Source organism: Eretmochelys imbricata, chromosome 1 (genome assembly GCF_965152235.1).
Source record: "Eretmochelys imbricata isolate rEreImb1 chromosome 1, rEreImb1.hap1, whole genome shotgun sequence".
NCBI lineage: Eukaryota > Metazoa > Chordata > Testudines > Cheloniidae > Eretmochelys > Eretmochelys imbricata.
Window position 1 is genome coordinate 277539336 of NC_135572.1, and position 24692 is coordinate 277564027.

The 24692-nt window shown below is 40.1% G+C and overlaps 1 protein-coding gene across 5 annotated transcripts in view; it reads left to right on the forward strand.

Moving 5' to 3' along the window:
• The window catches only part of CEP83 (centrosomal protein 83), a 35120-nt gene extending 10428 nt beyond the window's left edge, over window positions 1–24692 (forward strand). For 3 of the 5 annotated variants that reach the window (XM_077832260.1, XM_077832276.1, XM_077832282.1), the window contains 13 exons: window positions 82–174; window positions 379–510; window positions 3787–4038; window positions 6811–6942; window positions 9996–10110; window positions 12496–12640; window positions 12916–13065; window positions 13761–13836; window positions 15673–15830; window positions 16630–16759; window positions 20052–20155; window positions 22155–22332; window positions 23755–24692. In XM_077832260.1, the coding sequence (XP_077688386.1) occupies window positions 82–174; window positions 379–510; window positions 3787–4038; window positions 6811–6942; window positions 9996–10110; window positions 12496–12640; window positions 12916–13065; window positions 13761–13836; window positions 15673–15830; window positions 16630–16759; window positions 20052–20155; window positions 22155–22332; window positions 23755–23940 (1851 nt within the window). In that variant the 3' untranslated portion in view covers window positions 23941–24692. Of the gene's footprint in view, window positions 1–81; window positions 175–378; window positions 511–3786; window positions 4039–6810; window positions 6943–9995; window positions 10279–12495; window positions 12641–12915; window positions 13066–13760; window positions 13837–15672; window positions 15831–16629; window positions 16760–20051; window positions 20156–22154; window positions 22333–23754 lie in introns of those variants that run through there. The other 2 variants (XM_077832268.1, XM_077832288.1) reach the window with 2 other exon arrangements.

Below are 24692 nucleotides of genomic sequence, written 5' to 3' on the forward strand. Positions count from 1 at the left end.
CCAACGTTTGTTTTCCAATATAAATTACTTAATATGACTGTGTGGTTATTCTACAGTACATTTGTTTTCTGTACATGTCAGGTACTAACTCCTCAAAAGCTGGAGTTGCTAAAAGCACAAATACAACATGAATTGGAAACCCCTATGAGAGAACGCTTTCGGAAACTAGATGAAGTAAGTAGTAAGACATATTTAACTTCACTTTGTCTAGATTGAGGGAGGGTTTGTTTGATATTTTGCTTGGTATTAAAATGACTTATGAAAAGATGACGGGGAAATTCAATGGATGACTCATGAAATAAAAGTATTAAGTATTTACTTTGATATGTTTATCTACTTTTGTGCTTGAGTGAATCTGTGTTCTACTTCCTAATTTAGGAGGTAGAAAAATACAGAACAGAATATAACAAACTTCGTTATGAACATACCTTCCTCAAATCAGAATTTGAACACCAGAAGGAAGAACATGCACGTATTTTAGAAGAGAAAAAAATAAAGTATGACACTGAGGTAGGTAGAGAATATGTAATATAAGTTAAACTATAAAAGTGAAATATTTTAGGTATTTATAAAATTTTAATAAGGATTTTGTCATTTTAGTGTAACTTTAACTATTATTTTGTCTTTTTCGTACTCTTGTAATATGTTGGTTATCAGAGTACTGTCAGCTCAAATTTTTGTCATGGTCTGGTCCATAACAATTTACCTCAATTTGTTCAAGATATCCTGTAGAAATATCAGTTGTCCTATTGCAAATAATAGGCTTGTCTTTAAATGACAGCCAATAACAATGCTTGCAAACCTTTTTTATTAGCTTTGAGAGATTTAGATGGATCAATACATTATCTCCAGTCCTAAATTAGTAGCTCAAATAGCCTAAATAAAAGTAAATAAATATAGAATTTAGATTCTATATGGAATCCTAGAATATCAGGGTTGGAAGGGACCTCAGGAGGTCATCTAGTCCAACCCTCTGCTCAAAGCAGGAACAATCCCCAACGAAATCATCCCAGCCAGGGCTTTGTCAAGCCTGACCTTAAAAACCTCAAAGGAAGGAGATTCCACCACCTCCTTAGGTAACGCATTCCAGTGTTTCACACCCTCCTAGTGAAAAAGTTTTTCCTAATAGCCAACCTAAACCTCCCCCACTGCAACTTGAGACCATTACTCCTTGTTCTGTCATCTGCTACCACAGAGAACAGTCTAGATCCATCCTTTTTGAAACCCCCTTTCAGGTAGTTGAAAGCAGCTATCAAATCCCCCCCGTTCTTCTCTTCCGCAGACTAAACAATCCCAGTTCCCTCAGCCTCTCATCATAAGTCATGTGTTCCAGTCCCCTAATCATTTTTGTTGCCCTCCGCTGGACATTTTCCAATTTTTCCACATCCTCCTTGTAGTGTGGGGCCCAAAACTGGACACGCTACTCCAGATGAGGCCTCACCAATGTCAAATAGAGGGGAATGATCACGTCCCTCAATCTGCTGGCAATGCCCCTACTTATACATCCCAAAATGCCATTGGCCTTCTTGGCAACCGCGGCACACTGTTCACTCATATCCAGCTTCTCGTCCACTACAACCCCTAGGTCCTTTTCTGCAGAACTGCTGCCTAGCCATTCAGTCCCTAGTCTGTAGCGGTGCATGGGATTCTTCTGTTCTATTGTCCTTGTTGAACCTCATCAGATTTCTTTTGGCCCAATCCTCTAATTTGTCGAGGGCCCTCTGTATCCTATCCCTACCCTCCAGCGTATCTACCTCTCCTCCCAGTTTAGTGTCATCTGCAAACTTGCTGAGGGTGCAGTACATGCCATCCTCCAGATCATTTATGAAGATATTGAACAAACCCGGCCCCAGGACCAACCCTTGGGGCACTCCACTTGATACTGGCTGCCAACTAGACATGGAGCTATTGATCACTATCCGTTGAGCCCAACGATTTAACCAGCTTTCTATCCAGCTTTTGTCCATTCATCCAGCCCATACTACTTTAACTTGCCAGCAAGAATACTGTGGGAGATCATATCAAAAGCTTTGCTAAAGTCTGATTATATTATGCTAAAGTCCAGTAATATCTGATTACTAACCCAAGAAAGGGGCAGCAGAAAATACTGAGGTGAGCAGGAAAACTTGTCCATTTTCAAATTTCTCAATATTCCTTTGTCTGCCATTTCTGAAAATTTTTCATGATCTCTCTACTATTGACCCTCTAAATGTTTCAAAATTTGTCCTCACCTATGATTTAGCTCTTGGGTAAACTATTCAATGATCTGTTTTGTTTGGGGCCAAGTTTTCAAGAAAGAGTCTAAATTGCAAATATACGCACAAGTATATAATTACCAGTTGCACTCCAGCATGTATCTCTAGCATATTATATTTAGGTGCTTACCTGAAAATTTAGCCAAAACTGATATTTATTCTGAGATGTCAATATGTAAATCAGCTATGGTATGCACAATCAAGTCTTGAGACTCAAAGTAATTCAGGTCTTCTGTTTTATCAGCTCTTTAAGATTCAAGAATTGCTGGTTAGCTTTTGAAGTTCTCTAGTTTTAAACCTCCATGACTGTTAGAATTATAGGTGAAATTATTCCCATACTCTCCTGTTGCAGAGACTGCTTTGCTTTGTTTTGTTTTCCATCATATAGCTAAAGCAGGATAACTTCACCCAACTTTCCAAAATCAGAAACTGAGGCTTGGTCTACACTACAGAGTTAGGTCGATGTAAGGCAGCTTACATCGATCTAATTATGTCAGTGTACATGCTACAGCCTTGCTCCCTCCGATGTATGTGCCCTAGTACATCGACATCATAACTCCACCTCCACAAGAGGCGTAAGGTTTATGTCAGTGTAGTTAGGGTGACAGTGTCCATATAGACTCTGTGTTACTTACTTCTGCTGTTGGCTGTCATTCTTGTAAATTTCACGGATCTATGCTGGAGCTGTGAAATTGACAAGAAAGCTACGGGGGGTGTGGGGGGCTCCTGCTGCCTGGGCTTCCTGCTCAGAGCCAGGCTGCACCCACCTCACACAGAGCCTGGCTGCCCCCTGGCGGCAGGGAGCAGAAAATGGAGAGACCAGGGGGGCAGCAAGGCTTTCAGCCTGTTCCCCCCGCTCCCCACACTCTGCCCCTCTTCAGCGCGTCAGGTGAGGACGCACACCACTGACAGAAGGAGGTTAGTGTGACATGAACCACTGTAGTAATTGTTGCAGTGGTTCAAGTCGACTTACCTTTCTATTGTAGACATGCCCTCGGGGAAGTTGTCTCAACTGGCAGGCTCTTGAGGGAGGGACAGTCCTTCCTGCTGTTGACTGAGGGCATGTCTACATTGCAGTGAGACCCTGCAGGGCTCCTGGGGCTCAGGTTAAGGGGCTGTTTAATTGCGTTGTAGACGTTTGGGCTACAGCCTGAGCTCTGGGCTCCTTCCACCTCACAGGGTCCTATAGCCCTCGCCCCAGTCTGATCCTGAACACCTACACTGCAGTTAAACAGCCCCTTAGCCTGAGCCCTGCAAGCCCAAGTCAGCTGGCTCAGGCCAGCCCTGGGTTTTTAATTGCAGGCGCCAACAAGCCTACTTTTGTCCCCTGCACAGTCAGCAGGCTGAAGTCAGATTATTGTGGTTCTGTGGAGCTTATTACTCGAAGAAAATAAATTAACATTTAAATGCAGATAGATTTCCCTGTTTAATGCAAATTGCTGATTTTTTCTTAATCATCAACTTGTGTATTATTTTGGTGACTGACAGCTAAATAATGTAACGGTTGTATATTTTTCTGTATAACTATTAGATAGCAAGACTGGATAGAGATAAAGAAGAACTGCATAATCAGCTGCTTAGTGTTGATCCCACAAGAGACAATAAGCGAGTGGAGGTACTCCTAAGAGAAAAGGCTCAACTACATCAAAAATTAAAAGGTTTAGAAGCTGAGGTAGCAGAACTAAGAGCAGAGAGAGAAAATAGTGGCGTGCAGGCAGATAATGTCCAAAGAATACAAGTACGGCAGTTGGCAGAGATGCAGACTACAATGAGATCTCTGGAGGTAAGAAGTTTAACTGTCTCCCAGGGGAACACAGCAAATAAATTTGGAAGTTTTGGGACCAGTCGACTCTGGTTCCATGTACATGTTAAAGAATTAAAAATTTTGCATTTTCCGAACTTACTCTGTACTTCTGATTTTATTTTTAAGTCATCACTTCTCAAATTCTGTCATAGCATGGGCTACATCTTAACTGAAAAATTCTTACAGACCATGTCCATTCTCACCCACAGTTCTATTTGCAGTCACTTAAGATGCATGTGTGAATTTCAGTTGCTTAACTGGAATTTAATATTGGGATAGTGTGTGTTTTGATTGTCTTTAATACAATAAAAGTTTTGTCCTTTTAAAAAATGTTAATTATATGATCTACTTTTGTTAGCCCCACTCACTTCTGTTCATGTGTTTCCTTCTTGCTTACCTACCACGTGATACTCATGTCTCCTGAACATGTTGCCGCAACTTCCTACCTTCCTTTTCTTGTCCCCTTGCACATACTTCCCTACTGTAAGGTCCCATCTATCCTACTTCTCTTCTGTACATGCTTTTCAGGTTTCACTTCTCCACTGAACATTCCTCACTGGCTTGAGGGCTTCAGACCCATTAATGGTTCCTGTTTTTTTGTCTGTTGGCAGCTCCAGTCTGTGGTGGCTTTTCTTCCTACTGTGTAGCTGCAGCCCATAGTTAGACTGGCTTCCTTTCCATCTTACTTTTACAGGTGCCTAAGCTCTTCACTGCAATAGTTTGTTCAGCCGTCCCAATTTTATAGGGACAGTCCTGATATTTGGGGCTTTCTTATATAAGCACCTATGACCCCCCACCCTTTGTCCCAATTTTTCACACTTGCTATCTGGTCACCCTACACTGCTGTGAGCTGTATTTCTGTAAAAGCAGTTAGAAACAAGGAAGAGCCAGCACTATATGCCTGCCATATTGCTGTGGATTACCATCAAGTGGTCTGAAGACCACAACTTGACAAACACCGCTGTTAGATTTTTTTTTTTTTTTAAACGGGCAAGGCATCTTAAAGACCTATCAAAATGCACTTCATAATGCTTAGATCTACTCTAAACTTAATTTAGTAATTTTTAAAATCTTATTGGAGAAAAATAAATTGATTGAAGTCAATGTCCTGGGTTAAGCATCTACTTGAAATTTTACTAAAGTGCTGTCTCCCAACACCGCAAAATGCAGAGTACTGAGACTGTTTATCCTTTATGATGTTGACTTTACAGAGGTACACTCTAGGTGTTTTGTGCTGGGGTGTGTCTACAGAAGCCTTTTTGGAGCACTGCTTGCAGGCACACACACCCTGACAGCCTAACAGTTTACTGGATGAGGGTGTAAAATATCTGACCTCTCTAACCAAGCCTCCGTTCCTCTTGCCTCCAGAAGGCTTTGGGGATGTGGGGGGTGCATGAGTCTGTGGGGGTATGTAGTTACAAGTGTTACTCTGAGTAAATTAGAGACAGAACATAGTGAACTGCAAACCTCTACTAAATATAAATTAAGGCTATGTTTTAATCACTGGTATTTTTAGTAAAAGTCATGGGCAGGTCATGGGTAATAAACAAAAATTCATGGCCCGTGACCTGTCCATGACTTTTGCTATATACCCTTAACTAAAACTTGGGCTGCGGGCACTCTGGGGGTGGTCCGGTGGTGCCGCAGATGCTGGGTGGGGGGTGGCCCGGGACCTGTGCTGGTGCTGGGAAGAGGGGCTGGGCAGCAGCTCGTGGCCTGGGACTCCCGCTGGGGCGCGGGGGAGGTTTGGCAGGGATGGCAGGCTACCTACCTGGCTCTGATCAGCATGTCGCTGCAACTCCTACAGGGAGGGGCTGCCAGGGGGGCACCACATGCTGCTTCCGCCACAAGCGTCAACTCTGCAGCTCCCATTAGCTGGGAACTGCAGCCAGTGGGAGCTGCGGGCGTGGCACCTGCGGGCATGGGCAGCACGCGGACCCCCTGGGCCTTCTGCCTAGGACAGGGATGGGCAAACTTTTTGGCCTGAGGGCTGCATCTGGGTATGGAAATTGTATGGCGGACTATGAATGCCCGGTGGGGGAGAGGGACTCTGTGGGGTGTAGCATGGGAGGGCTCTATAAGGGATGTTACAGAGGTGGGGAAATGGGGTGCTCATCGGGTGGGGGGTGCTCTATAGGGGTGGTGCCTGGGACTCCTAGGGGCCCTGCCAGCCAGCAGTGACACCACTGCCACGGGAGGAGGTACCCTAGCTGGGATGGGTGCGGCCCCTGGGCAGTTTCTAGGCTCTCGAGGGTGGGGCTGTAGGAGACCGGGAGGGGATTGGTCTTGCTGCTGCGTGGTGGGGGCTGCTGTTTAGGGGCGAGGTTCCAATCCTGGAAACAACGCAGTAAAGTTGTGCCTGTGCAGTGTGGTTCTGGGTGAAGCTGGTGCTCATCAAGGGAATTGTGAGTCGGGGGCTGGGGAGCACATGTGGCCTAGGAGCTGCAGGGACATATCGGTGGGAGCCGAAGAGCGCCCCCCCCACCCCTCCTCCAACCGTGCTCCAACTGTGAGCCCCCTCCCACACACCCAAACTGCTGCTGCTGGCCCTGAGCCATCATCAGCTGCTGCAGAAGTCACTAAATCCATGGTTTCTGTGACACATGTGCAGCCTTAATATAAATATGTAAGCCAGTAGTGTCCAAAAAGCCCTAATCAAGATTGGGACCCTATTGTTCTATACAATGTACAAATGCATACCAAGAGATAGTTGCTGCTCCAAAGAGCTTATAAATACTTTTTGTATTCAAGGCAGAAAAGCAGTCAGCTAAGCTCCAAATTGATCGCATTGAAAAAGAACTACAGATGAGTAATGAGCAGAATACTCTCTTAACCAGCAAACTGCACAAAGCCGAACGAGAAATCAGTGCCTTGGCCACTAAAGTAAGTGCTTTTGTGGTATCAGCAATATATTTTCACATCTGGTTTCAACCTGAAGAAAAGGTGGTTTCAGCTGACTTTTTAAAACCATATTTCACTTGGTTTTTAATGTAAAACTATTTTCTGCCCTTTGAGTCTATGGTACCTGTAATAAATGTTCTTTAATTACAGATGGCAAGATAGATAAGGAGATTTTATCCTTCTCATTCTCTGGATTTTTGTTTTTTTTTTTTTTTAATGATGTGGTGCTTGAAGAGCCATATTTAGTACCATACTAGGTTTTTCCAACCCTTAATAAAATATGTCTGGTGCTATCAAATAAGGGTTGTGATTTCTTACTTTAATAAAAATTATCAGACTATAGTGACAAATCTAAACAAAAGTGCTAGAGCTTGAAACTAAAAAAAATTGGATCATCAAGATTTGGTTTCTGGTTATTAAAATAATTCTAGCTAAGAACAAAAACAATGTTACTTGTCTAATGAATCGTTCATTAGACTAGTCTGAAGTAAAGAACTCTGTGTTTTGTATTTTCCTTTCCTTGTGGAACTGCTCTAAAAAGTGCCCATCTGGTGACTTTCTTCTAACAGTCAAAACAGAACTTAATTTTCCAGAAACATTATTTCACTTAATGTTAGCTTTACTTCTCATTTGTATATCAGAAAATATACTCAGAATTCTAGTCCCAGAGAAGAGAATGCTTGGACAGACATTATTTTAACAATCCTCAATGCTTCTTCCCAGTACATCTTGGAGAGAATTCCAATGAAAATAATAAACCAAAGTAAACCTTAATACCTTCAGTCTCTACTGAAGAGATTGTGGTTAGATTGCCCACACCATTTCTGAGACTGCCCACAGATCCACAACTTCTGGTCTCACATATACAATACTATGCAAAATACCTTCAACACAGTTTTGTTTTTGTTTTTTTAAATCAACAAACAAACTGAAGCCCTAATCTACTGCCTTTTGGAACATACCCCCCAAAATAATAGACACATCCATTCAAAATATTACATTTAGCAGCTATTAGCACCATAATATGGCTCAAAAAGACACCTAACACAAGAAATGTGAAAGATAGAACAAATCACAGTCCAAATTTAACAATCCAAGAACTGGTTCAAGATGAGCTTAAGCACACCCAGTACTTGCAAAATAAATCAGGCAAAAAGACAATCTCAGCCCTGAACTACATTTTCCCCATGCACTAAGATTCTAACCTTCTGTAGGAAGAGGACAAAACACCAAACAACCCACATGCCTAATCATGTAATGTGACACACCTAGTTCTTATTTATCTAATTATTTGATCTATCTAATTATTTATATTATATTAGCACCTGGGCATCAGGGCTCCATCAAGCTAGGCATTGTATGAACAAATAAGAAGAAAGCCCCTGTCCCGGAAAGTGAACGCCAGGTAACTTTAAAAAAGGAAAAAAATGAGCTAAAACACCAGCCTGGCTCTTCTGTACCTTTTGTGTCTTGTTTGCTCCCCATCAGAAGCTGTACAAGGGGTATGGAGCCTTGAGGTTGTGTTAATTGCTGTTCTCTATAAAACCGCAGGAGTGCTGAGGAATTTGACTAGATAGTAGTGTTATTGGAGGGTAGAAACTTCCACCTAAGCAGGTCTACTCCAAGAATGTGTGCAGTAGGTCCCTCCAGCACTGCGCTCCTCTCCCACTGTGTATCCAGACAAGCTTATTTCAGAACCCAGGTCCTTTAAGTGCACAAGCGATTTATGTATCTTCCTCAGGTTTGTGCCTCAGAAAGCTCCTTATACTAACTTCATATTTAAGCATCCAAATCCACAATGTAGTTACTTAATAAGCTACTGTGTCATTCTTAACCTTTTACAACTTGTAAGTGCCAGCAGGTTGTAAGTACATTTGTCACTGCAAATGGATTTTCATTGTAAGTGCTTTCCTCTAGATATTTAATTCTCACTGACCATGTAATTACTGTGCAGTAAGAGCCTAAACTATAGAAAGTTTCATGTAGGCAGTAATTGCCTTTAGTGATTTGATGTCCTATTTAAAACCACTGTTTTTATGGGGCAGTTTTTATGCATTACAGTTTCAGAAAAGATGCATCTGGTTTCAAATTATTTTAAAACTATGAACAATTGGATTTTTAAAAAAGTTGTGTAGCAATCTATCATTTCTAGGTGCTGTAAATTGCTGTCAGACTGAACTGAATAAAGACGTCTTCAGTGGAATTATTATTTTTCCTGTCTTTTTGTGTCACTTCATGTTGTTAGAATCTCTGTAGCTTCATTTTGGCTAGAAGTTGAGGAGGTTTAAGCCAGGAGGGAAAAACATGAAAGCTAGAGTGCTGGCAGATTGACATAAAATGGAGAAAGCATCAAGGTCCATAATACTGGATCAAAGTCTTAATGAGGCACTTCAAGTGAGCAGCCTTCTAAGCACAAGCTGCACAATTTTGGGACATCTGCTTGTAGGAGGTGTACGCTTGAAAGTCTCAAGATACCACATTTTGTTTAGAGATACAATCTGTCTCATTGGGTGTGCAAAATCACAGTAAATAAAGAGCACAGGCCTTTTCTAAAAAGTAAGCTTTCCAATCTGGTGCTTATAGCTGGCTGGTTCAACGTGACTTACTACAACTCTAGTATATGACACTTTGGTAAATGGTTGAGTGTCTGCTCTGAGTACATCTTTCCTATGGAGACGTATAGTGCAGAAGTATATTATACATGTATATTAAGCATGTACAGTAACTCGTATTAAGTTACTTGTACAGTAATTTATCCAAGAATTTCCAGTGTCTTCAATTTGAAGGATTTATGGAAAGAAAGTGGCAATGGAGTATAATTTGTGGAGTGACAGTGTATTAATAGCCTTATTGTTGCTATGTGGATATGGGATATATAGCATCCTTAACCTGGACACTTGGTAACTCTGAAGTGGCTGTATGAAAAACATTGTTTAAAGTAATTTCTTGAAAGGACGATGCCATCTGAAAAGCTTGGATCAAAATAATTGCTAGGGTATAATATTAGTGATTCGGTTTTATTTTCTAATTAACAGGTAGATGAACTTAAGCATTCACACAAATTAGAAGTAACTAATGTCAGACTGGAGGCAGCAAGAGCCAAGAGTGAGGTAGAAAGAGAGAGAAACAAGATTCAAAGTGAAATGGATGGTAATGTGCAATTAGTTTCTAATGGTTTCTGTTGTAACCTGCAGCTCCTACCACACTACAATAAAAATTAACTGCAGAAGAAACACATTATCTATTCTATTGAAGATAGTCAATCTGAAAATGAATTTGCTGTCTAAAAACATTGCCGTATCCCCTAATCCACCAGGTGTAGAAGCTGTGTATGAATGACTCCCAGTTTATGTAAATTAATGAACCCAGGAAACATTTTAGCATAATCTGTGCTAATTCACATATTTAGATAACTTGCCTTGTTAATTTTATTGACTATTGCCAAATTGTATAGTCAGTTTCTTTTTCTCTCTGTTATAATTAGTGCTTGAACTAAGATTTTAATGTCTACAGAAGATTACCAACGGGACCTCCTGTATTCCATGAGTCTACAGCAATGGAATTTGCCACAGAGTTAGGCCAAGGATCTAGGCTTTCATTTGAAGAAAAACGATTGTTTCTAGCCTTCATGGTTTTGAAGAAAATCTTCCAAAAACGGTTGGAATGTAATCAGTGCATTTGTTGTCTGCCTGAATAGATTGACAGTCTGAAATAACAGCTTATAGGGGTGTGTAGCAGGGCGAGACTCACCAGTGCGGCGCCTCCTGCTGGCTGTCCAGGGAATTAGGTCTTCACCAGCACTGGAGCACCCCCGCACACCGGTGTCTCACCTGCCACTGGCCCCAGGTCTCTCTCAGACCCCGGTGCCTTTTTCCCTGGGGTTCTGCCCCAGCAGGACCCCCACTCTGGACCCCTAACCCTCTAGACCCACCGTGCCTTAGTGGCTACTGCCAGTCATCAGCTAGCCCCCGTTCACTGGAGCAGACTGCAGTGTAATGGCCACTCATCATTGGCAAGGGGGTAGGACCTGCTGCCTTTGTCTATCCTCAGGCTGCCCCTCTGCAGCCCCAGTGCCTCTGTAGGCCTTCATCAAGGCCTACGGCCTGGGGGTTTATCAGGCTGGAGCTCCCCAGCTCCCTTTGCCCTTCCCCAGCGCTGCTCTGAGCTGCTCAGACACCCTATTCCCAGGCAGCTAGCCCTTCCCACTCCAGGGCTAGAGTGGGACTCCTCAGCTTCTGGCCTATAGCCCTCTTATAAGGACCAGCTGGGCCCTAACTGAGCTGGCCACAGCTGTGGCTGCTTCCCCACAGCTTCCCCCAGCTGTTCTCACTCCATTTCCCAGTCGCAGCCCTCTGCAGAGCTGCTTTTAACCCCTTCTGCGGGAGTGCGACCTCCCACCTCCCGGATTTCCAATATGACTATAGGGTGTGAATGCCAAAGTTTCCTGGGGGCAATTTAAATATCAACACAGTTAGCTGTTTCACAGCTGATCATTTTAGCGGAACATTCACTTTATCCAAAAATCCCAAAATATATCCCTCATTTTCCTGGATGAAAAAAAGAAGCTGTCAAAACCTCTAGCTTCCCCCCAAAAGTTCTAGAAATATAGTTGTTTGCTGTCAATACAAAAATGTGTAGTCCACTGAAAATGTCAGAACAAAAGAAAAAAATTAATTTAATATTAAAATAAATAATGTACATACTTCATTATTTATTTTGATATTTCATTCCACAAACCCCTTCACTTTTAAACTTACCTGAAACTGTTGCAAAATGTTCAGTTTCTTCCTGGATTGCCTATAAATGCTCTAACAAATCAAGGGTCAGGTCCATCTTGCCGTTGAGTACATGGGCCCTGAATATCACACAAGAGTTTCACTCTTCTTCTTACAGCCATAGTATTTAATTATTCAGAATCACATGGGGCAGTAACTTTTCCACTACTGTTGATGTTTCCACAAATCTGTTTTCCACTATTACTGGTCTCTGGTACATTAGAGTTTAGGTTTTCAATATAGTCCGTATTCTTCCCAATTCCACTCCATCTTGTTTTAGTGAATTAAAACAGGGGATATGCTCTAACTAGATCATTAAAGTTCCATTAGTGATTTATTATTAGTTTCCCATCAACTTCAGCTTGTACTCTCGAAGCATATAATGCATTTGTTCATTTAACCCTTCCATATTCACAATGGAATGTTTTATCCAGGGTCATCTGTTTAGCTAATATGGCTGTTTGCTAAATCTAAATTGCAGACTCAGTTCTTAATCGAAGTCTGTGCTGCTTATTTTAGTATTTTTAGAAAAATGTTTAATCATGATTACATAAGAATTGGTCTCTAAATAATGTGTTTTCTATTTTAAAGTATTTTTAATTAACAGTAGTAAAAGTCTTGCACATTTTATCTCTTTAAAGTGGTTGAATATTATGTATGAGTGAACAGTGGATTCACAGTTCCATTTTATCAATGTTTGTAAAATGTTTTAAATACTTTAAATATTTCATCATGCTGATGTGTATATTGTATAAAACAGGATTGCATTCAGACAATGAAATTCTCAAGGCAGCAGTTGAACGCCACAAAGTGCTTTTAGTAGAAAAGGATCGTGAGCTCATTCGTAAAGTACAAGCTGCCAGAGAAGAAGGCTTTCAAAAACTTGCAGCATTACAGGAAGAAAAGTATGTTCACTTGTTTACTGCTCTGTTTTAAAAACGGTTAGGGGGCAGCATAGGGTGACCAGATGTCACGATTTTATAGGGACAGTCCTGATATTTAGAACTTTGTCATATATGGGCGCCCATTACTCCCCACCCCATCCCGATTTTTTGCACTTGCTGTCTGGTCACCCTAGGACAGCATGACTTGACTTGTTTAATGTTATATTCAACTGAACGTTTTTGCTGTCACTTTGTCCTTGTAATAGTTCTTGTGTAAATATTGAGCATTGTTTCAGGTTAGAACTTGAGAACAGATTAGGTGAGTTAGAGAAAATAAAAGTGGAACAAGAGGCTTGGAGGCAATCTGAAAAGGATGAGTATGAAGAGAAATTGCGTGTTATGCACCTGGCAGAAGAGTCTAACAGAAGGGAGCTTCAGAATGTTAGGTAATGTATGTGTTCTTTTTAAAAAAAAAAAAACCTGGTTTAAAAATATACAAAGTATTTTAAAATAAAAAAATAGTAGCTTCATATAAAAAGGCAAATAAAGAATGTATAGTTTAAAAAACAAAACTCAGAGGAGTCATGGGTTACAGAATTTTAAGCAGAATATCTTTTCCCCCTCCCAATAAATGCTGTTTAAAGTCATTTTTAATTAGTTAAATGTTAAAAACTGATCTCTTGGTGGCTGCTGGTTCAGGCCCACAGCAGCAGAAACCACTCATTCCCCAGAATTGAGGTTTTATGAACATGTGGCAAATCAAGAGGCCTAATTTGATTGCTCCTACTCCGTAAGCCTCCAGTTCTGTACAAGTTTTAACTTAGCAGTTGTCAAAGTTCTCAGTGGAGTTCTACAACTGTTTATCACATCCACATATACACATTTATAAACCCCAGTGTCAAATCAAGGATATATAAAATCAGGCAAATCATTGGAATCCATGACATTAGTGCAGTCTAATCATACAGTAGAAACATGACTTCTTATTTTATAATTGACGCAAGTGTATTGTTCAGAGTCATCAGCCTTTCAAAGGGTTAAACTGACTGATCTGTTTAACTACTAACAAGCTGAATAGTTATGTTTTAGAATAGTTACGTTTTAATTAGACAAAAATAATGATACCTATGTTAAATTTTAGGTTAAAACTTCAACAGCAAATTATTCAGTCTGAGGAGTTAGAAAAAGAGAAAAGTGAAAATGCTGATCTTAAACAGGTAAGAGTTTTTGTATCATACTGTGATATTTTACTGTGAATGGTCTTCATCCCTTTATTCATTTAAATCAAAGAAGTCTTATGTTCATAGTGAAACTTCTTCTTTTTTTCAATGCTCTTTAAAACTCAAATGGCAAAATTGTATAGAGGGCCGGTATTTTCTGAGCCCTTATAAATGGATTTATCACAGTCTTTTGCTTCAGGTACTTTTTACTCTTTATGTATTCTAAGGATTTCAGAACTCAGAATGTTGCTGGTCCTTTGGCCTAATAAATGCTGTTAACTGGAGAGCCAGGTTCCATACACTTATAAACTGTTTCTCGGTAATACTTTGTATTTACATTGCACCTTTCACCCAAGGTTCTTCAAGTGCTTTACAGACATTTTATACATGAATAAACTCAGGTGAAGTGGCCTGCCAAAATTGCACCGTGAATTGGTAACAGAGTTGAAAATACAATCTTAAGTCTCCTAACTCCTGATAGGCTATGTTGTCTCCTGTGTAACTAATAAACCTAACAGATCCTTAAAGAAAGGGAGACTGCAGTACATATCTCATGCTTCCCTAGAATGCAGTTATGGAGCTATGTCTTTGAAAAAGCTGGCTACTTATTTAGCCAGAGTGAATTTACCAATCACAGTTTCAGCTGATTGGGAAAATAGGTAGATGTCTACAGTGAAAAAGAGCAGTTAAGAGTGAAGACATTAGTAATTGTCTTAAAAAAGCCCACATCTCATACCAAAGACCGTTTGGGTGGAATTATCAAAAATGTTCAAGTGTTGGCCAAACTGTTCCTAATGAAATCTGGTAAAATTCTTATTTACTTCAATGGGAGCAGAGTCAGACCAACACTTAACGCTCCTGAAAATCCCACCCATTAACTTCGTGAGTGAGTGCTGTGCCCTGTTGGCAAATGCTCTCTTCCAGATAAGCATGGAGGGGAAATAAAGCTCAAGTTCGGTTACCCAGGGATCTTCTAAAAGACAATACGTAATATTTTTCACTGTTGCCACTATGAAACAGAGTTAAATTTAGAATTCTGGCACTTACCTGAGCTCCAATTAGCTACCAAATGTAAGTGTTGTCTAATACTCCAAAACTCCTGCAACTTACTCTGCTCTTCTAAAATTTCATAACAGCTTTGTAGTTATGGTGAAGAGGTGCACATATTATGTGCTCTTGTCTTCAGGCACATGTAACTTTCCCCCAGAAGAAAATTCTGAAATTTCTGATACTTGTTTACAGTCAGGAGATGAATCTGCTTTTTGTTTGTTTTTTAGAATTTGAGGAAAATCCATTTAGTGATTTTTTGAGTTAAATGTGTGGCAAAATGTGTGTTCACATTAAAGAAAACTGTTCATATGTTCTTTTGCACTTGCAGCTGACATGCAGGGAGGCTATGCAGGGGAGTGCAGAGATCGTACTCCCCTTCACAGTCATGTAAGGTTGGGCCCTTTGTTTTTTGGATAATTGACTGACTGACTTCTGTTAAATTTGTCTGTGATGCTTCAATATTTTATGAGTGTCAATGTCTCACTGCTGGGCTCTGTAATTTCTGCAAGAGCACTAGTAAGGGGTACTAAAGAGTAATGACTTTTGCCTTATGCTATCTCTCCCTCCTTGTAACCTCAGAAGAAACCTCTTGCCTTATCCACAGAAAATGTATTGTAAAAGTTCCAGAGAGCGGACAAAAAAGACATCCATATTACGAAGACATAATGGAACAAATGGCCAGATATCATGGCAACTACCTCCTTCTCCCTCCCATTATCCCAAACTACTTGTCACTTGTTCATATTTTTCCCCTAAATAAAAACTTATATATTTCTTTGGTAGCAAATTCATGATTTGGAACTCCAAGTGGCCTCACTTTCTCAGTGTGAAAATGACTTGCTCGATTATAATCAAAAGCTGAAGGAAATGGTGGAGAGATTAAAACAAGAATGTCGAAATGCAAGAAGTCAAGCAGAAAAAGCTCAGCTAGAAGCAGAGAAGTATGATTGGCTTTTTTGTCTGTTTAATTCATTTTTTTTCTCCGTGCTTGCATGTAATTCTTTAATAGTATTTCTCACCATTGCCATGACTCACCGATAATATAATGAAGCCCCTCTTTGTCCAGATCTTGACTGTATCTTGAGAAAAATAAGAATTCTTAGTGTGCTTTTTATTTCAACTTCCTGGTGTAAAAATGTATTTCTGTCTTGTGATAACTTTAACAATATGGATATGCGTCCATTTTCTTTTCACTTACCAGTTACAATTAACCCTTCTTGAAATAAGAAATATGTATGGGATTAAATTCTGGTCCCATTGATGTCGATGGCAAAACTCCCACTGACTTCAGTGGGACCAGGATTTCCCCTATGGCTTCTGTTGTAGCAATATTTGCAGTGGATAAAGGCAAAAATGTCTTGTTTCAATATTTGAAAGGGGTTTGGCACTGCTCTGGTCACTCTCCACTACACTCTAATGTGGTTCCCACAGGTAAAGGCACATAATTTATGGACTATCAAAAGGCTAATCCAAAGAAAAAGCCTGTACAGCCATCTATTTTATTGGAATCAGTTTACAAAATTAGCCATTTTATTTGAATTAAGTCAATAATGAAATTATAAATTCAAAAGTCCAAATTTGCTGAACTTTTTAAAGTTAGATACTAGAAACATATGGTTCAAGAAGAAAAGAGTGGGTGAAATAAAGTGTATATGTCAGGGATTCTAGATGCTGATATTTATTAAAAAGAATCCAGCGTTTGGTTTACTACATCACCACTCTTTAATGTTGTTCTCCTAGGATGTTAGAAGACAGATGTGTAGAGTGGTTGGAAGAAAAGCATAAATTTATTCACCGCATCACAGAAAGAGAAGAGAAGTATGACCAGGTGAAAGAGAAATTACACCGGGCTGCTGTTGCTCAAAAAAAGGCATGTTGACTCTTATTTACTTCAGTGCTTATGAAGAGGGAGAAAGCACAGCTTTCAATTTGGGCGTGCAGAATTATTTTTTTATGTTGACATTTTATGGCAGCATCTATGTACGTAAGAATGGCCCTACTAGGTCAGACCAAAGGTCCATCTAGCCCAGTATCCTGTCTTCCGACAGTGGCCAGTGCCAGGTGCCCCAGAGAGAATGAACAGAACAGGCAATCATCAAGTGATCGATCTCTTGTCACTCATTCCCAGCTTCTGGCAAACAGAGGCTAGGGACATCATTCCTGCCCATCCTGGCTAATAGCCATTGATGGACCTATCCTCCATGAATTTATCTAGTTCTTTTTTGAACCCCGTTATGGACTTGGCCTTCACAACATCCTCTGGCAAGGAGTTCTGCAGGTTGACTGTGTGTTGTGTGAAGAAATACTTCCTTGTATTTGTTTTAAACCTTCTGCCTATTAATTTCATTTGGTGACCCCAAGTTTTTGTGTTACGAGAAGTAGTAAACAACATTTCCTTATCTACTTTCTCTACACCAGTCATGATTTTATAGACCTCAATCATATCTCCCCTTAGCAGTCTCTTTTCCAAGCTGAAAAGTCCAGGTCTTATTAATCTCTCATATGGAAGCCATTCCATACCCCTAATCATTTTTGTTGCCCTTTTCTGAACCTTTTCCAATTCCAATATATCTTTTTTGAGATGGGGCGACCACATCTGCACACAGTATTCAAGATGTGGGCATGCCATGGATTTATATAGAGGCAACATGATAATAGGACAGAAAATATCTATCCCTTTCTTAATTAGTCCCAGCATTCTGTTCACTTTTTTGACTGCCACTGCACATTGAGTGGATATTTTCAGAGAACTATCCCCAATGACTCCAAGAGCTCTTTCTTAAGTGGTAACATCTAATTTAGACCCCATCATTTTATATGTATAGTTGGGATTATACTTTCCAATGTGCGTTACTTTGCATTTATCAACATAGAATTTCATCTGCCATTTTATTGCCCAGTCACCCAGGTTTGAGAGATTCTTTTGTATCTCTTCGCAGTCTGCCTGGGTCTTAACTATCTTTAGTAATTTTGTATCATCTGCAAATTTTATCACCTCACTGTTTACCCCTTTTTCCAGATCATTTATGAATATGTTGAATAGGATTGGTCCCAGAACAAACCCCTGGGGGACACCACTATTTACCTCTCTCCATTCTGAAAACTGACCATTTATACCTACCCTTTGTTTCCTATCTTTTAACCAGTTACCAATCCATGAGAACGCCTTCCCTCTTATTCCGTGGCAACTTACTTTGCATAAGAGCCTTTGGTGAGGGACCTTATCAAAGGCTTTCTGAAAATCTAAGTACACTATATCCACTGGATCCCCTTGGTCCACATGCTTGTTGACGCCCTCCAAGAATTCTAGTAGATTGGTGGGGCATGATTTCCCTTCACTAAAACCATGTTGAGTCTTCCTCAACAAATTATGTACATCTATATGTCTGATAACATTGTTCTTTATTATAGTTTCAACCAGTTTGCCAGGTACTGAAGTCAGGCTTACAGGCCTGTAATTGCCTTCAGAACTCTTGGGTGAATGCCATCTGGTCATGGTGACTTATTGCTGTTTAATTTATCAATTTGTTCCAAAACCACCTCTGTGTTTTTTTCCTGCCACAGGGATATTAAATTTAATTATATTATGGTTACTATTACCAAGCGGTCCAGCTATATTCACCTCTTGGACCAGATCCTGTGCTCCACTTAGGACTAAATCAAGAATCACCTCTCCTCTGGTGGGTTCCAGGATCAGCTGCTCCAAGAAGCAGTCATTTAAGGTGTTAAGAAACTTTATCTCTGCATCCTGTCCTGAGGTGACATGTACCCAGTCAATATGGGGATAATTGAAATCCCCCATTATTATTATTATTGAGTTTTTTATTTTAATAGCCTCTCTAATCTCCCTGAGCATTTCACAGTCCTATCACGCTCCTGGTCAGGTGTTCAGTAGTATATCCCTGCCGCTATATTCTTATTATTAGAGCATGGAATTTCTATCCATAGAGATTCTATGGTACAGTTTGATTCATTTACGATTTTTACTTCATTTGATTCTACGCTTTCTTTCATATATAATGCCACTCCCCCACCAGCACGACCTGTTCTGTCCTTCCGATATATTTTGTACCCTGGTATTACTATATCCCATTGATTATCCTCATTCCACCAAGTTTCTGTGATGCCTATTATATCAATATCCTTATTTAATACGAGGCACTCAAGTTCACCCATTTTATTATTTTGTAATTATACGCATAAATTCATGTATTTGAGATTACAGTAGTTGTAATATGCTTTATAGGAGCCAACCATGTTGTTCAATTAAATACTTTTTTGTTATTGGTGAGCTTGGAGATGGACCAAGAATTAACCAATAGGCTGCTGTGTTAGATACCAATAGGATGACATTTCCCTTTTTAGTAACATCTATATGGTACATTGTTCCTACCCAAGCAACTATCTGTTACACACCCACGGGTTGGTAATACTGTTAATGGAAATATTTAATTTTATATTTTTGTTTCCCCCTAAAATTGCATGTTATGGAACAGCTAGCACAAAAGGAGAAACTGGTTATTAATTTTTCCAAGTCCAAACGTTTTAGACCTTAATAAAGCCCAGGATTAGTTAGTAATTTTATGCACCATAAATACATATACAGGATGCCTGCCTCTACTTTATAAAACAGAAAATGGATATTAGTAGTTTAACATTGATGTCACCATCAGCAAGTGATGTCAGGGAGGAAATAAAATTTGCAGTTTCTAAGGTATTGTTTATATTTATAAACAGTCAGTACATGATGAGCTTATCTAATTTGCCTGTCAATCTGTCATTGTCTAACAAGACTTAGTAGTTGTTTCAATTTCCCAACAGGTGGTTTAGAATTGTCTATAACCTGCCCATAAAACTGGATACTTTGTGTGTTGCTGCTTTACCTTCCTTTTCGGCATGTTTCCTTTAGCATGGGGCATGTGGGGATTCCAAGCCTCTTTTTTGGTACATTACTTTTCTAAATCAAAGAGAGGATGGAAAGCAAATGTATGCTTATGTTTTCTTTCCACCATTTTCAACAAAATTACATCTCTTCATAAGGAAATGCTAAAAATTATGGAATCTTGTAACTGAAATGCAAGTGCCAAGTAGATGTAACTTGATCAAAATGATCAAAACAGGTGACACAACTTCTAAGTGTTCAAAATGTGTGTGTTTGACAGAGAAAGGCTCTCAATGACAATAAACAAAAGAGGCTGCAGGAGAAAATAGAACTCTTGGAAGCAAAGAGAGAAGAACTAGAAACAGAAAACCAGGTGTTAAATAGGTAATAAAATATTAGATTTTCTTTGAATTGGTCCTTAGAATTATAAACCAGTTGTTTTGAGGTATTTCGTTTCTAGATTGATTGATGTAATAATTCTGTAAATGAATAACTATCTCCTAAATTATTTGATTTACCATTACAAAATATTTGAGATGTGTGCAATTTACAGCATAGTCACTGGGGCCCAGTCCAACCGCATCCTTGTGGGCAGACCTCTGCTCCTGCATGGAGACCCACTGAAGCCAGTGTGCTGTTGCAGAATCAGGGCTGTTAGAGCTATTTTTGTACTATGAGGCCACCATGCTCTTCAGAATTAACATACAAAATCCTCTTGTTAAACACCCCCAATTCAAATAAGTTATTTCCTTGTTGTGGCTTTAACAGTTTAAAACTTGACTGTAGTAGATTGTTAGAATATCAATGAAAAGTTGAATTAATACTGCAGGACAATTAATTACATTTTCCAGTATTCCAAATATATTTAAAGTACAGTGGTTTAAATGTGAGATATTTTCCTTTTGAATGGAATTACTGCACATGAAAGTGAAGAAGCTTAAGGTCAGCCTAAAATGGCAAGTGGAGTGTTCAAAAGGCTAGAAATAAGTTTTCTAAGGTGACTTTAAGGGCAAACTAAATTGCAACTGTGGTGACCAACAGGAAATATGGTTGTCTCAATTTGGTTTGTAGACATCCAAGTTATGTTTTTTAAAGTGTAATGAATTAAAATAAAGGTTTGTTGTAGATCCTTCCTGCAAGGACACACTGCTGATCTGGCTTTCACTTAAACAAACCCGTGGTGTATCACCTGCCTGATATGTCCATCCAACCAAGGTTGGAAATGAAACACTGATCTCCAACCTCCCTTTCCTTCAGTACTGAATTTGTAAAAAAGGGTGCCGGGGCTCAAGCAATAAGGAAGGTGTCCCCCGCACAGCATGATCTCGTGCACCACTGACAGAAGAGGTGCTGGGACTGCACCTCAGCATGAAAAGAAGTGCTGCGGTTGAGCCCCAGCGCAAATTAAGCTCTGCTTTCCTTGTAAATTTCACTGAGCTGCAGCTACGCCCTGTACGACGCTTCACAGAGAGGAGATACACCATTAGCTATGTACATTCTTGAGCTGTAGATTATAGGGAGCAACTGCCTGAGTGGAACAAAAGGATGATTCTATCAAGCCAGTGGGCCACGAAGGCAAATTATCTGTTTCTTTCCTGCTCAGTGACATTTATAAATAAACCGACGGGAGAGGCTGACTTTCATTCTGTAGTTCAATGCACTGATCAGTTAACAGATAATTAGGGTGTACGCACAGTGATGTTCATTTTTCTTTTGCTAGTCAGACAGTGAGCAGAAGGCAGCAGGCTTGCATCAGAAGGTTCCATCGCAATCATATTTTGGACATTTGGGGAAAGAGGAGAAAAAGATAGCATGACTGCACCAGGAGGAGGGTTGTTAGACTGGGAAGAACAGTGCTGAGGGAAGGTTAAAACAGATAGCAAGGGGACAGTGTGTGAGACTAGCAGTACCCCAGACATGCAGGTAAGCGGACGTAAAGAAAAGGAAAAATAACCCAGAAGGATATAAGAGAACCAGACTAAAATCTGCATGGAAAGATACAACAGTTCCTGGTTCTTCTAATGCCTTTAGAGCATATGGAGGGTCTGACTCATCTTTGATTTAAATATTTTAAAAAGCAGTCTTAACTATAGTGCTTCTCGCTACTGTGAACATTACGTTAAAATCTGAATTTATTTCCCTGCTGTTGAGTCAATTCTAGTCTGTGAAACTGTAGTTTATATCATTTGAGGTGTAAAAGGGATCTCCCAAACATTTAAACACAAATAAAGTGCTTCTGCTTGTTCTATGTGGGCTATATGCATCCATCCTGAAGCAGCACTTTATTGGGAGTGTGTCCAGCAACATGTTGGAGAGAGAGAGACATGTTTCTGTGATCCGGTACTCTAAGCATTTTGAGCAATACAAAAATCTTATTTCATAGACAGAACGTTCCCTATGAAGAATACACTCGCCTTCAGAAAAGACTAAAGGATTTACAGCGCAGACACAATGAATTCCGGAGTTTAATTCTGGTTCCTAACATACCATCACTCAATCCAGTCAGTGGGATGTTGTCTACCTTAGTTCCTGGGCCTGAAATATCTTTTCCCCATCTGCAGGTGATGTATTAAATATTACTCAGATCCACATTTATTATTTCATATACCTTAGCAAAGGATGGAGTTTGTTGCTAACCTGGGACATAAACAGTGGTTAAAACTTCTGCATTAATAGTTTAGGCGATTTAAGCTAGTCACCAGACATACTGTTTAAAAGCATAAAGGAAGGAGTAATGAATGCTGTCATACTGTGGCCTAATATATAGAGAAGTGATTATATAAAATACATCTCACTGTACCCACTTCAGATGTGAATCCCTTGCTTCATTTTTGTTATGCAATTGCCATGTGGTGGTGGTGGTTTGTGGGTAACAGTTAGAGCTCTCTGGGCAGTCTGTTGTGTTGTATTGAGAACTGTTTTACTTTTTGTGAAAGTGCTCCTAGCCCTGGAGGAGTTATAGTGGTTACAAAATCAACATTTGTAACAGGAAATGAAAACACCAGTAGCACAGTTAGAATTCTGTTGCACCCTGCTAGCAACTGCTTCCCTTCTGATTCCTCAGATTTATAAAACATCTGCACTTGCCGCACCCCAGGCTCCAGCCTGTTGTTTGTCCTTTCTCTTATGTTTACACCCCCAGTCTCGAGCAATTCACTGGCTTCGTTATTTGGAAGAGTGGCATAGAAATAAGAGCCTCATCTGTGCACGGGAGCAAACTTAGGGCATGTCTACACGCTGCAAAGGAAACCCTATGGTGCCTGGGTCAGTTGACTCGGGCTCAGGGCTAAAAGTACAATGTAGACATTTGGGCTCAGGCTGAAGCCTGGGTTTGAGCCCCTCTCCCGTGGCTGGGTTTCAGAGCCTGGGCTCCAGGCTGAGCCCGAATGTCCACACTGCTATTTTTACTCTGCAGTGTGAGTCCTCCAAGCCCGAGTCAGTTGACCCAGGCTCTGAGACTTGGTGCCATGAGTTATTCTTTGCAGTGTAGATGTACCCACAGAAGGGAGATTCCAGTGGCACGTCCCTGCTTCCAGGATCAAAGAGGAGTTTGGTGAAGGTGGATACTCCCCTTCAAAAAAGAGCACAAAGTGTAATAGGGAGAAGAGGCAGCTCCCTCTACCTCCCTGCGACCATGTAGTTTGCTCTTCCCCTGAGAGGTTGCTGTAGTGTTGGCTCCTGCCTCCCCACCTGTGTCCATTTGTTAGGCTCTGAAGTGCACTGCCCCGGGAGCACCTGTCATTCACGTGCACATTCCCCACTGCTGTTGATATCATGAACGTCAGGGGCAATGCTTGAAAGCAAATAGAATAAAGACCTTTTAAAAAATCTTGTTTTCACATAAGGTAACTTTAAAAGCACTTTTATTTAAAACAAGTAAGTAAAGGGGACAGAGAAAAGGGGACAATGTCTCTGCAAGTGTTACAAAATGTAATGTAGCTTTTTGTTGTTGGTTTTTTTTTTGCCGTGTCCCTAACTCCTAGGAGGAACAGCATCAAAGGGAGCTCTCCCTACTTCGTAAGCGGCTTGAAGATCTAGAAACCACACAGAGAAAACAGCTGCAAGAGCTCGGGCCACGTGGAGAGCGAGTTAGGCTGGGAGCGCACAGTGACTCTGGTAGAAGCAGGATGGTTGAAGAGGACGATATACAAATCGAGGACTCCAAATAAAGCCTGCATGTTTCAATTACCAACTGACTTCACTACTTTTTTCTTGTGTAGGTTTTTATTGAGTGCTTTGCCAAAAACATATTTGTATGTGCCTCATATTAGAAGAAAGGATGAAATATAATCTGTGTCATTTTGTATTTTTGATGGAACGCACTGAGTTTAGTCAAACATCATAATTCAAGGGAAAAGAATGACTACACTTGGTCTATCTAAGCATATACAATGATCGTGTTGCACAAAAAACGATTCTTTAAAAAGAATGGTCAAGCTTTGGGTTTCATTTTAAGCCATTTAGGAAAAAAAACTTGTCTGGAAAAATCCCTTGGAATAACTGTTTCTTCAGGGATGTTCCCTGCCCCTCCACCCACCCACCCTCCCTTTCTGTGAAATTGTGCTGTGTTGCTAGCACATTTTTTCTTTAAAAACAAAAAACCCCCAAAACACATGATACAGGATCTGCAAAGAGATGGAGGAGGAGGAAAACAGATCACATTTTGGACAAAACCGGCACCATAACAATGTACCTTTTGTACTTTTTTATATTGCAATGACTTAAAACAAAGTTATGGGAGGACATAGCTAAGTAACAATCAAGGTTTTTATCAAATGCTGCATTATAGATGAAGTATGAATATTTGCCTTTTATATCTTTTAGAGACGTCTCAATTTGTATTTAATATATTGTGTGCTTTGTTTACTTAAACCTGATCACATCTATTTATTCAAGGTTTAATATATATATTTTAATTCTC